The 13,998-nt window shown below is 41.0% G+C and overlaps 3 protein-coding genes across 6 annotated transcripts in view; 1 reads left to right on the forward strand and 2 right to left on the reverse strand.

Annotated features, from left to right (window-relative positions):
- LOC148097218 (uncharacterized) overlaps window positions 1–13,998 on the reverse strand; it is a 532,237-nt gene that overhangs the window by 162,972 nt on the left and 355,267 nt on the right. The window lies entirely within an intron of this gene.
- The window catches only part of LOC148097219 (T cell receptor alpha chain MC.7.G5-like), a 151,399-nt gene that overhangs the window by 115,026 nt on the left and 22,375 nt on the right, over window positions 1–13,998 (reverse strand). The window lies entirely within an intron of this gene.
- Window positions 5,261–12,676, forward strand: LOC102782307 (uncharacterized). Its single transcript, XM_087831863.1, has 3 exons — window positions 5,261–5,623; window positions 10,162–10,521; window positions 11,348–12,676. Exons 1-3 carry the CDS (start codon window positions 5,452–5,454, stop codon window positions 12,427–12,429), a joined length of 1,614 nt encoding a protein of 537 aa, XP_087687989.1. The 5' UTR covers window positions 5,261–5,451; the 3' UTR covers window positions 12,430–12,676.

Here is a 13,998-nt window from a genome sequence, read left to right on the forward strand (position 1 = left end):
GTTGTGGAGTATTCTGTTGTCTTTGCTCCAAAGGTTTTTGTACAGAGTTTTGCTGTTTCCTGTCACTGTGGGCTGCAGAGCACAGTAGTACACAGCAGAGTCAGACAGCTGAAGTTTCTGGATCTTCAGAGGAACTGATCTGATGCTGGAATCCAGTGTGGATGAAAATCTGCCTCCAGCCTCTGTTTTCCCCTCACCAACTTTAAAGCGACTCAGGATGAATTTGGGGCTGTTATGTCCATCCTGTTTGTACCAGAAGAGATAATAATTTGATAAACTGCTGGTGTTATAGAGACAGCCAAGTGTTACTGTGCCTCCTTCAGCAGCAGTCTCTTCTCCTTTTGCTTGCAGCACGTTGTCTTTTTGTGCTCTGCATTCTGTAAAACACCAACAAACAGTATCAGTGTGCTGTTAAAGAATCATGTCAATGTTGATATCAAAGAAACAGAGTTGTGTTCATACCGAGGCACATAGCAGCCAGCAGCACTGAGATGAACAGAGGCGTCATGTCTGCAGTGTAGAGTAACTGTGAGCTACAGCAAGTATAAAGAAGCTGTGATCTCTCTGTTTAGTCTTCATCAACACTAAGTTGGTGGATTAGAAGGAGGAGCCTGATCACAGTGACAGGACTCATTCACAGCCCTGTGTTATTCCCCCTGCTGAAAGCTTTACACTCAGCACGTCTTTTGCTCTGTGCCAGTGCAGGACTATCCACCAGGAGTTTTTTACTTCTTCAAAGCTCGCTTGTGCATCTGAAGTCCATGTGAAGATGTTTTCGTCACTGATACAGGCACACATAGAGGGTTACTACAGTTGCAAAGTTTGGCAAGAACTTGGAGTACCATGACACCAAGCCCAGGAGGAACCTCAAAGCAGCGTCAGATGGGCATCAATTACAAGTTTAAACCCTTCTGGAGAAAATGTGAGAATAACAAAGTAAATCTTTCAGCTGTGAAACATCATTAATGCACCAACAATGTTGGGAGTTTATTACTAGTTACTTTATTTGACTTCTGATGCTTTTTTCTTACACACACACCTCATCACTGGTGTCAATTTATGTTTATACCTATATCTCTATATTTATCTATTTATCTATCATTACTCTGTTTCTACACTCATTTTAGATAAGTGCTTGTTGTTTGTTATACATTTGTTGCTATGACAACTCAATTTCCCACTGGGATGAACAATTTTTCTCTGATTCTGAAATAAGGAAATAAAATGTCTTCATGTCTGAACGTTCCTGCAGTTGGTTTGTGGTTGATGTGGATTTGCTGCTCATGTGAATCCTCCCACAGTGTTTCATTAGCAGCTGTAACCACAGTGACTCTGATAAAACAGGAATTAGCAGAATCCATCTGATATGAAGCTGTGCTTTGAATACCACTTCCCTCCTCTTTGAAGAGTAGTCAGATATCTGTGTTCAGGTTTTTGTACAGCCTCTTCTACACTTTGTATCACTGTGTTTCTAGAGCACAGTAGTAGAGAGCTGTGTCTGCCAGGGTTAGTGCTGCTATGGTCAGATTAGTTGATGTAGGAGATGTTTGGGATCCATATCGTTTATCAGGAATATATTCACTTGTGCTGCGTTTTGCTCCTTTCCAGAGTATAAACTGAGGAGCCTGAAGGTCAGAATGATGTTTGTACCAATAAAGGTCAGCATAATCCGATGTTGTCTCATAGCTACATGTGAGTTTGACAGATTCTCCTTCTGTTTCAGTGACTTCAGGTTGTTGAGGAGTGATTGAGTCTCCAGCTGTTAGTCCTGGAAAAGTAGAGAAAATGAAGCCATCAGACTAACATTGTCCATGAGGCTGACTATCTGTGAGTATTACTGTGTTTTGTTTTTTAACAGCTTTTATTGCTGATTTCTCAGACGTTTCTCTGATTTCACAATTGAAATATTTTCTGTTTAATCATCACTCCAAACTTGAGCTCAAAGAAAGTCCAAACTGGATCTGTAACGCTGTAAACATGTCTTTGTATTTCAGGTGTTCCTGTCAGAAACATACGTACCTACGAGAGCTGCAAAGGTCCAAATCACAGCCAGTTTTTCCATGTTTCCAGAGGAGAAATGTTGGAAGTGATGTTCACTGGGAGTTAGCTGTGAGTGGTCTGATGTTCACAGCTGGAGTCAGACAGGTTTCTGCAGTCAGGAGGAGGAGGAGGCTCTTCATCACAGCTGTGTGATATGTGTTAGTCTGTATCCTAACAAAGGTGTGTGGCTCCCTCTAGTGGATGTTGTGGAGTATTCTGTTGTCTTTGCTCCAAAGGTTTTTGTACAGAGTTTTGCTGTTTCCTGTCACTGTGGGCCTCACAGCACAGTAGTACACAGCAGAGTCAGACACTGCAGCAGAGGAGATCGTTATTTGTCTTCTGTCATTGAACACTTTGAAAGACACTCTGGAGGATTCTCGTTTCATTAAATTCTCTGATCCTATGTGAGCGATCAGGAGCTCCGGTGCTTTTCCTGGATGTTGTCGATACCAGTAAAATTCATCGCTTTCATACGCTTTTTTGGAGTGTCTGTAGGACAGAGTAACAGCGCTGCCTTCTACACTCGACGTGTCTTCCTTGTCTGCAGTGAGATATTCACATCTGACTCCTAAAATGAGACAAATGTGTTTTGTACAATGTCCCATTTATCAATGACTAAAATATTTTTAAATGTATACATCACATAATATCGTACCTGTTAGACAAGTCGTAATCAGTAGAGAAATAAGATAACAGTCCAGTGGCAGCATGTTGGAAATCTTTAACCTTTGTGGTCTGTTAATGAAACGTGGAAGGTTTTCTCTCTTCTGCAGTTCAGTCACTCCTCCGTGCTCCTCCCCGAATCGCTTCACTTTTTTCTTACACTTCCTGTTAGTGAACCAATAGAAGCACTTTAGCTTTCAGGCTGGAGGCTGGATTCACTAGGATGGATCACAAATACATGAATAAAGTAAATGAAATGTGATCTGTGCAGCACAACCCTTCACTGGAATGAGACAATTTTACTACAACAGCAAAAAGCAAGACGCAAGTCACCAAAGTTGTTTGTGTTACTCACTATTACCATTGTGGTATACAAAGAATACCTTGTGTGTGTACGCCCAGGTGTGTGTATGTCAAGATGTGACTCTGTGAAGACTCTCCAAAGCTGGTGCAGGAGTTCAGTTCACATAAACAAAAGGCTCTTACACTCAAACAGATATACGTGTGTTTGCTGTACCATATATCAACAAGAGAAGATACGACATCTCTCATGATCCTGGGAGGAGTGTGATCTGTGCCAGAACACTCTGAAGTGAACGCACTCCCCTCTTCATGCTACACAGAGTTGTTACAGACCTCCTCCTGGGATGAGACATTCTTTCAATCTACAAACGATTATAAACTTCTAAGCATTTATAAATATCTATTTCTAAGCATAAATGACAATCCAACAATACAAATCTGACAAAATGGAAAAAGTTTTTCTTCCTTATTATTTTTTCTGTAACTTGTTCACTGTGAAAACCAAAGACTGGCTGTCAGCAGGAGAAATGAGCTTTTTTCCTTTTTGACCTGAGGGTTTGATGACAGACTCTTTTTGGCTTTTGATCATTATTCCAGTAACAGGCGCTGCTGTTGACTCTTAACTCTCACTCACTCTTTGATGTGTCCTGCATGTCTGCTCGGTCTCATGACCGGGCTGAAGCGAGCTTGTTTGTAGTTGAAACAAAATATTTGCACAGATGCATTTTTTTTAAATTTACGTCAGTTTTCTTCTGATCTCCTTTTGTCCCTGCAGTCCAGGAGGAACTCTGCAGCTGTCACAAGAGAGAGCAGCTTTCAAATTCTAATTCAAATTTTATTTGTCACATACACAGTCATACACAGTACGATATGCAGTGAAATGCTTACACAACTGCTCGTGACCTAAGAAAAAAAAGAAAAGGCTATGAATAAGATAGGAAATAAATATGAAAATTAAAAAGGGTAAATTTAACCAGGAAGGAATAAGATAAAATATATAAATTAAAGTTGAAAATAAAATAACTGTACAACAAAATACACAATACACAGTATAGAAATTTATAAGAATGTATGAAGAAATATAAATATATATACACAATAACAGCAGCTGTACAAGTATTAACTGGAAATGAAGAATATAATGTCCAGTGTTGTGCAATCCACATTATTTAGTGTCTTGTGCAGTGCAAATATGCTTAAAGTGATTTAAGTGATGAAGTGAAAACAATGTCCAGAATGTCCAGTGTGTGTGTGAGAACGATATGTGTGGGTCAGTACTGTGTGGTGGTGTGATTGAGAGACCGTATCGCCTGCCTAATATTGATATTTTATTGGGTAATATTTTAATCGATAATGTTGTTTGTGTTTTTCAACTGTGCTGTCTCTGCTGTCCTTCGTTCTTTTGATTGATTTGGAATTTTGTTTTGGTTAGTCCGTCCAGCTGTAAAGGCGGACTAACCTCCTTTGTTTTTTTGTTTATTTGTTTGTGTCACTTCCCTTTATCTTCCAGATTACAGGCCATGCATAGCGCTGCTTCTTTTTTGCAGTGCATGCCGTAGGTGAACCGATTGCAGTGTCGCTAAACGGGGTGTAACGGTTTGCAGTGTTGTGTAATTTTCACACCGTTTGTGTGGTAAGTCTCGTGTGCAGCTGGGATATCAGCAGGATGTGTTGTAAGTCCTGTCTGGAAATAACTGGGAACTTGTACGTTTAACTAATGTAATAAATTATCAATTTATTTCTGTGCCCCGTTTACTCTTCCCTTGTCCTCGGTTACAATTACAACATTAAAAGATTCAGAGAGTCTGAAGAACAGTATTAATGTTGGTGATCCACAGGGTGGAGTTAAAAATGTCTGCGGCTACATTATTGGATGTTTAATGTATTTAAGCTGATGGACATTTACAGCTGTAACTCTGATGAGCTCCATCACAAATATCTGAGTCTGATTGTTTGACTTTTATTTGGACGTGAACTTCATTTACAGATGAATCTGTTCATACGGGAGCAGAAATAATATCCAAACTAAAACTGTACGATAGATTTTATGTGCTGTTCTGTCGGAACTTTACTGTGCGACACTAGACAGAAGTTAACAATGCAAAAGCCGAAGTAGTGTTAGCTGTCTGTGTGACTCAGCTTGAGGTCGGTTATGATGTTGTTTGAGTTGAGTGTGCGCGTGAGCGTGTGAGCCGAGTGTGCGCGTGAGCCGAGTGTGTGAGCTGTGTCAGTAACAATGTTAACAATGTCAGTTCAGTATCTGAGAAAACCGAGACGTTAAAGAGGAACTAAAGGCAACACTCGTGTACTGCCGGAACCTCACCGCGTGACACAGGCGGAAGTAAACAAAGGAAAGGCGCCATTATCGTCTTACGTGTGTGTGCCTGAGCACAGAGACTGTTGTGTTGTGTGTGAGAGCTGAGTGTGTGAGCTGTGGCAGCAACAATGCCTTCAGTTCAGTATCTGAGAGAGTTTATCAACGAGCGACTAACTGCTGCTGCTGAACAAATATTCTTGGAGTTCGAAAAAACGATCGTCCAGTACGAGGAAGAGATCGACCGTCAGCGCAGACTGCTGGATATCACCTGGAAACCCGAAATCAAGCTGCACAGGACAGGTGAGTGTCCCTCTGTAGTGGCAGTTCCTTTTGTTTGACCAACGAGAGATGATTTTCCTGGTAGCAGAATTTGCATTTAGTATCCAGTATTTTTGTCTTAGTTTTGACAGCAGCTCTTCCTGCGAGTCCCAACCTTTGATGGATATGGCGTAAACTCAGTGCTGACTCATGCATATCCTTTGTCAAAATTGCAGGATGCTTTACTTCCGTAGTCGTGGCTGCTTTATTCAATCGGCCACCCACTCAGAGGATTCCTGCATCCAACACTGGATCAAGTTTGTAGAGACTACTTCCCTTTGAGGCCATTGCTGATTAAAGCCATTTCAGTTTTAAATTTCTGTTGTTGTGCATATTGAATAATAGCTTGTTCTGCCTTTGCTACATATTCTGGATATTCATATTTCCTTTCTTCAAAGTGGTCTTAAACCTTCTTATCTCCACTTCTTTCTGACTTTCCAGATCATTTTTATTCAAACCTGCACCAGCAACACCAAAGCCTCTTTCAGCTTTAAAAGCCAGGCTACAGAGATTTTAAGTTTTGCCCAAGACGAGAAGTAATGGATAAGATAGTTGGTAGGATTTTGTAATTCCTTCACAACGACATTCATTGTCAGGTCCTTTTTGACCTCTGGGTCATCTGCAGAAATTACACTGTACTCCACATCCAGTTTAGGCCATTTCTTTTCTGACTTATAGAGAAATTCTGGCCCTTTTATCCATCTCCTACATTTGAGGAAATCCCCAGCTCTCATGCCTCTGGATGCGTCGTCTGCAGGATTCTCCTTGGAAGAAACGCATCTCCACTGATTCACATCTGTTGCTTCTCGAATGACAGCAATTCTGTTTGCAACAAAAGTATAAAATCTTCTGGTTTCATTGGAGATGTATTTCAGTACTGTTGTACTATCAGTCCAAAAAACAGATTTTTCCAACCTTACCTGCAGCTCTTTTTGCAGAAGCATATTCACTCGAACTGCAAGAACTGCAGCCGTCAATTCCAGCCTGGGAATTGCAGTTTGCTTGAGAGGAGCAACTCTAGCCTTCCCCAGGATAAAAGCAACATGCGTGAGGTTATTCTTTTCCAACTTTAAATATGACACGGTTCCATAACCATCTTGACTTGCATCAGAAAAATGATGAAGTTGTGCCTTATCTGGTCTTCCAAAGCAACTTGGTTTAAAGCAACGTTCCACTTTGAACTTTGAAATCAGCTGGAGATCCTCCAGCCAATCACACCACCGCTGGGAAAGAAATTGGGGAATAACTTCATCCCACTTCAAATTTTGTCGGCAAAGCTCTTGTAGCAACAGTTTAGCTGGCATACTGAAGGGAGACAAGATTCCCAAAGGATCATACAGTGAGCTGACCACAGACAAAATGCCCCTTCTGGTTGTTGGACGGTCCTGCAGGGAGGTTCTGAACTGGAACTTGTCTGTTTCTATGCACCACTGTAAACCCAGTGCTCTCTCAACTGGAAGCTGATCTGTGTCCAAATCCAGAGCCTTAATTTCCTTTGCTCTCCTTTCCTCTGGGATGGACATGAGCACTGTGCGACTGTTGCTGATCCATTTTGAAAGCTTAAATCCTCCTTTAGCGCAGATATCTGTCAGCCTCTTCACCATGTGCGCTGCCTCCTCTTCTGAAGCAACAGATTTCAAACAATCATCCACATAAAAGTTTCTTTTGACTGTATCAACCACTTCAGCTGGAAACTGTTGTGCATTGTCATCTGCAGTTCTCTGTAGAGCATAATTTGCACAGCTTGGCGAAGATACTACTCCAAACAAATGCACCTTCATCCGGTATTCCTGCGCCAACCTTGTAGTGTTGCCATGTTGCCACCACAGGAAACTGAGAAAGTTGACGTGTTTTTCTGAGACGTGAACTTGGTGAAACATGGAATCAATGTCTGCCATTAATGCAACAACCTCTTGTCTAAATCTGATCAGAACTCCAACCAGTGAGCTTGTGAGATCAGGTCCCTGTAGAAGCTGGCTGTTCAATGATGCTCCTTTATAAGTTGTTCCACAGTCAAATGCAACTCTTAACTTGCCCTTTGTGGGATGATACACTCCGTGATGAGGGATGTACCACACCTTTCCATCGTCTTTGTGCAACTCATCTGCAGACACAAGCTCGGCATATCCTTGTTCAAGCATGTTGTTTACACATTCAGTGTATTCATCCTTATAATGAGCATCCTTTTCAAATCTCCGTCTGAGACTCTGGAGACGCTGCTCCGCGACACAGAGGTTATTTGGCAAGCTGGGACCTTCTCTCCTGAAAGGCAAATCAATGTGATAATGATTTCCAATACGTTTTATTGAACTACTAACAATATCCATGAAACACAGATCCTCTCTGGACATTTCAGTCTGCTTCTCTGAGGATCTTTCATTAAAATCATGATTGTACTGTTTAATCAACATTTCTTCAAGACACTCAACAGAAATCCTATTGGCTGTTACAGCAGTGCAGTTATTTTTATTTCCGCTGTTACTTCCAGTGCGCAGGGGACCATTTATGACCCAGCCAACTTTGGTTTTTACAGCATAAGGTCCACCCTCCACACTGTTTATCACCTTCCATGGCTCTCAAACGTTGGAAGCATCAGTGCCTGTCAGTAGCTCCACCTCTGCATCAATGTTGTGAAGTTTAACAGGTTTAAGATGAGGCCACTGATCGACGTCACCTCGCTGGGGAATATTGACTGTAGAAACTGGCATGGTCTTTTGAGTCAAAACATCTGGCAACGCCATGAAATCATTTGCTTCCATACCAGACAGAACTTGTGCACCAACAATCCTATTTTGACTCATTGTTCTCAAAAGGATATTGGTCTTTTTACCTTTAAGATTCAGTCTTTTTGCCAGAGTTTCTGTACAGAATGTACCTGAACTTCCAGGATCCAAAAATGCAAAGGTTTGCACAATTTTATTGCTCTTTTGGCTCTTAACTTGAACTGGAAAAATGGAAAAAAAAAGATGCATCAACTTCATGACCTGAGGATGCACCTGGAACTCTTCGCTCTATATGAAGAACCCCTGGGTGCTTTTGGTGACACACGTTGCAATCCAAACGACTCCTACGGTCTTTGCTTGTGTGACCAACTTTGAAACAACCAAAACAAATTCCCCTTTCCTTGATAAAAGTCAACTCATCCCGATGCATTTTAGCTTTGAACTGCTTACAATTCTCTAGTAAATCATTGCTGTGTGAACAAAACAAACAACTATGCAGAACAGTGGAGTTTGTTCTGCTTCCAGTGGATTGAGTTTTGACTCCTGGAACTGTGCTGACATTAGTGGCAAATTACTTCCCTTTTTTCTTTGCTTGGTGGAACTTGAAACTTTAAAGCTGCGGCTGATAACATACCCTCTGTAAATACTAATGTATAGAAACCGTTACCAGCAATCATTCATTTTTTGTGTGGCTCTTTTCACGGTTTGTTAACATGCTGTGTAGGTGTGTACTCGACGAGCTGATCTCGACATAATGGGGAAACATCTGGTTTGACTATTCTTCACCTGTAGTTTGAATGCTGAACATTTGCCTGTTTAATTCATGAGACCAGTCACTATACAGAGATGTGCTTCTGAATGTGGACGATGTGTCGTCTGCTGCAGTTCTGCTTGTGTTGAGTGATGTAAACAACTGATCGATCGAAACTCTTTAAACGTCAAACTTGATCATTAGATTTTTTATCACACAACAGTGGTGAGTGTTCCCACCTTCTCTTTGTAACTTAACGCCATCTTTCCGTTTTCGTGTTTTGGACATGATTTTGGAGAATATCTTCGCACTTTACTCTTGCCGCTCCACCTTGAGCTCCTCTTCAGGAGCAAAACTCAGGCTTACAAAGTTTAAGCTCCTTCCCCAGAACAAACCACGCAAGTGGTGATGTTATGTCTGGCACTGAAGCCCTGAGGCCTGTGTTGATTAAAAGGGGCGTGTCCAAATGAAGCCAGTGTCGAGATCCGTATCGTTAATATCACATGACCAAAGATAAACGAGGCCCAGTTTCTCTGAAACACTGCGACTGCCTCGTTATGTGATTCAAGCTGATGAAAAGACCTGGGAATTAGTTTTATGCATGAACGGGATCTAAGTGATTCTGAGGATCATCACAAGCGTGCACGGAGACTGTTAGCACATTATGGAGCCACCAAAAAGAATAAATATCAGCAGTTAGGAAGCATTTTGACATGTTATCGCCCAATAATGACATCTTCAATCAGTCTCAGAGAGGAGGTTATTTAGGTGTGTGTGTGTGTGTGTGTGAGAATGGGTGAATGACTGAATGTGTAAAGCGCTATACAAATACAGGCCATTTACCATTCCAGACAACTCAACAGAGCTACAATTTAGTCAGTCTACAAAGAGCTGAAGCTGAGACTTTATGTTCTAGAGCTCAAACTTTAACTAAGGACTCAGACACAATCATTCCACAATTTTAAATGCAGTAATAAAAAAAATGAGTCCAGAGTTTATCGTCATCACTTTTTTCTTTTTTTGCATGTGTCCCTGTCTTTCTCCAGAACTCCCACAGCATTACGTCTGTAAGAAGAGGAGCTCCAGTGTGGACCAGGAGGAACCAGAACCTCCACAGATTAAAGAGGAAGAGGAGGAACTGTGCAGCAGTCAGGAGGGAGAGCAGCTGGGACTGAAGGAGGAGACGGATACCTTTATGGTGACTGTTGCTGAGGAAGGAGAGCACAGTGAACCAGAACCACACAGGAAGCAGCTCCTCTCTCAGGATCCTGATACATTTATTCAGTCCAAATCTAAAGAAATATCAGCAGATATTAATGAATCTGTCCAGTACGAGGAAGAGATGGAGCGTCAGCGCAGACTGCTGGATATCACCTGGAAACCCGAAATCAAGCTGCACAGGACAGGTGAGTGTCCCTCTGAGGGAGGATCCTGATCACAGCTCTGCGGGACGTTTCTGATTGTGAGGACTTTTTGGAGATGTGAGCTAACAAAGAGCAAACAGAGGACAGGACTGCGCTGCGCTCCATTTATTCTCCAACTGCTCCCTAAGTGAAAGCCAGGCATTCATTCATGTATCTGAGCAGCTGAGACACTGTTCAGATACAGGAGGGGGCCTGAGAGTGTGATCCAAAATTTCCATCTCTGCTCCTTGCTCATCCAAATACGATTTTCTGTTGTAATCATTTCTTCAGGATGGTACATCAGTTCTTTCTGAATCACAGCCCCTCACTGGTCTATAAATGTCTCACCCCTCCCTCCTTCTCCATACTGTAAATGGTCTTTTCTTAATACCATGTGAGTCCGGTTCATACTTGTGTATTTCTTAGTTCATTCTTGACAAGTTCACCAATTAGTCCAGACTTTCAAGTACTCGAGGACTCACTGTGGTTATTTTATGATTGAAGCAGTGTTGTACTCGATGACATCACAGCTCAGCTCCACTCTACCTTTCTCTTTTCCCCTGAATATTTACAATGGAAATTGCCCAAAATACATCTAATTGATAGAGTTCTTTAAAAATTATTATTATCACTTTTTTTCCTATTAAAAAAAATTGGGAAGCTTGGAATAAAGACTGGACTGACATCAGTGATCATTGACCCGAAATGGAATCTTTTTGTGTATTTCTGAACAACATGTTCATGTTGTAGAAAATTATTTTGCTAGTATATTTACTGAGATGATTTTCTACCACACCACATTTCTTTTTTTTCTCCTTTGTCCCTCCAGACGTCCCACAGCAGCCTGTCTTTAAAGAGGAGGAGGAGGAGGTTCTCACTGAGCAGCAGCTCTGGAACCAGGAGAGGAGCTCCAGTGTGGAGGAACCAGAACCTCCACAGATTAAAGAGGAAGAGGAGGAACTGTGCAGCAGTCAGGAGGGAGAGCAGCTGGGACTGAAGGAGGAGACGGATACCTTTATGGTGACTGTTGCATATGAGGAAAGTGAGCAAAATGAACCAGAATCAAACAGCAATCATCTCCTCTCTCATAGCTCTGCTGTTGCTGAGAGCCAAAATCCGGAAGGAAGCATGGATGTAGATTCAGGGTCAACTAGAAATAGAAACAAAAGTCACAACAATGCAGTAGATTCCCCTACATCGAAGAATCAGTGTAACTCTGACAAATGTAAAAAGTCTTTAGAATGTGATATTTGTGGAAAGGTTTTTAAGCAGAATTATGAAATGAAAAGACATTACACAGTTCACACAGGTGAGAAACCGTATTTTTGCCAAACTTGTGGGAAAGGTTTTACTCAGAGGGGTGCTTTGACTTACCACATGAGAATTCACACAGGTGAGAAACCATATTCTTGTAAAACATGTGGAAAAATGTTTGCATACAGTAGCGATTCACTGAAGCACAGGCGAATTCACACAGGTGAGAAACCATATCCTTGTAAAACCTGTTTGAAAATGTTTGCCTGTAGCAGTTCTTTATCTATCCACATGAGAACTCACACAGGCGAGAAACCTTATCATTGTAAAACATGTGGTAAAATGTTTGCATCTAGAAATTATTTGTTAAAGCACACGAGAACTCATACAGGTGAGAAACCTTATCTGTGTAACAGCTGTGGGAAAATGTTTGCATGTAATAGTTCATTATTGAAGCACATGAGAACTCACACAGGTGAGAAGCCTTATACTTGTAAAACATGCGGGAAAATGTTCAGATGTAGTAGTCATTTATTGGTGCATATAAGAACTCACACAGGTGAGAGGCCATATCATTGCAAAACTTGTGGGAAAATGTTCGTATCTAGTAGTCATTTGTTGCGCCACATGAAAACTCACACAGGCCAGAAGTTGTAGTCTTTGTACAGAAAAAATATTATCATGGAAGCCAAGCTTGAAAAAAAACCCTTGAAAATGTGTTGGTTTGTTACATGTGAGAAAGGTTTAACCTTTTCCTGAACTTTCAGACATAACATTGTTGAAGTTCATATTTTTGCTTTTTGGATTTTTTGTTTTTCTTTTACTTGCCGCATATTAGATAGCTGACAATTTCTGTTTTGTGGAATTAAAAGTTTGTATTGTGTGAAAATTATATAAAATAATATAGGAGCTATTTTTTGTGTGTGAATCAATTAATTTTCTTCTGCTCTCCAACCCCACCAGGAGCTTAGCTTACCTGACTTATCTTGCAGGTGAAACATGTTCTCGACTCTTTTCAGTTTGCTTACCAGCCTGTTGTGGTCAAACATCCTTGAAAGAGTAGTTATAAAAAAGCTAACAGATATCTGCAGAGGAATGGTTTATTTGAAGAGTTTCAGTCAGGTTTCAGAGCTCATCACAGCACAGAAACAGCTTTAGTGAAGGTTACAAATGATCTTCTTATGGCCTCTGACAGTGGACTCATCTCTGTGCTTGTCCTGCTAGACCTCAGTGCAGCGTTCGATACTGTCGACCATAATATCCTATTAGAGCGATTAGAACATGCTGTAGGTATTACAGGTACTGTGCTGCAGTGGTTTGTATCATATCTATCTAATAGACTCCAGTTTGTGCATGTAAATGGAGAGTCCTCTTCACACACTGAGGTTAATTATGGAGTTCCACAGGGTTCAGTGCTAGGACCAATTCTGTTTACATTATACATGCTTCCCTTAGGCAGCATCATCAGAAGATATAGTATACATGTTCATTGCTATGTAGACAAAACCCAACTTTATATACCCATAAAGCCAGATAACACACACCAATTAAATTGAAGGAATGTCTTAAAAACATAAGACCTGGATGATATCTAATTTTCTGCTTCTTAATTTAGATCAAACTGAGATTATTGTACTCAGCCCTGAAAATCTAAGAAATATGGTATCTAACCAGTTTCTTACTCTGGATGGCATTACCTTGGCCTCCAGTAACACTGAGGAACCTTAGAGTAATGTTTTACCAGTATATGCCCTTCAATGCACACACAGTCCTGATCAAAAGTTCAAGACCTCTTAAAAAATGGCACAAAAAAATCATATTTTGCATGGTTGGATCTTTGTGTTAAACAAACATGCAGGACTGCTTCTTTTCATTTGTGCAACATCTCTAAAATTAGAAATATCCTGTCTCAGATGTCTGTGAAGGTTCTCAGTCATCCAGGTCATCGTAGTCTAAGGAGCTTGGAAAGAAAAGCGTCTGGACTACTTTAAGTTGCTTGAGAAGCTTCTTCAGTTAGTTTAACTGAAGCTTCTCGGATGAGAGGTGAAACGTCTTCAAGCAACTTAAAGAAGTCCAGACGCTTTTCTTTCCAAGCTCCTTAGACGTCCTGTCCGAGAGTGACGCTGAAAAGCTACTTCCTTACTAAATCAAGCTACTTTATTACTTCCAGGCTGGACGACTGTAATTCATTATTATCAGGAAGTCCTAAAAACTCCCTGAAAAGCC

The sequence above is a fragment of the Neolamprologus brichardi genome, chromosome 18 (assembly GCF_056152115.1).
Source record: "Neolamprologus brichardi isolate AB-2024 chromosome 18, ASM5615211v1, whole genome shotgun sequence".
Lineage (NCBI taxonomy): Eukaryota > Metazoa > Chordata > Actinopteri > Cichliformes > Cichlidae > Neolamprologus > Neolamprologus brichardi.

What these genes read in the sequence shown, in the direction of transcription:
- LOC102782307 (XM_087831863.1), top strand. Translation starts at nt 5,452, where the DNA reads ATGCCTTCAGTTCAGTATCTGAGAGAGTTTATCAACGAGCGACTAACT. An exon ending in AATCAAGCTGCACAGGACAG is followed by an intron (nt 5,624 to 10,161) that starts GTGAGTGTCCCT and finishes GTCTTTCTCCAG; the next exon opens with AACTCCCACAGCATTACGTC. An exon ending in AATCAAGCTGCACAGGACAG is followed by an intron (nt 10,522 to 11,347) that starts GTGAGTGTCCCT and finishes TTGTCCCTCCAG; the next exon opens with ACGTCCCACAGCAGCCTGTC.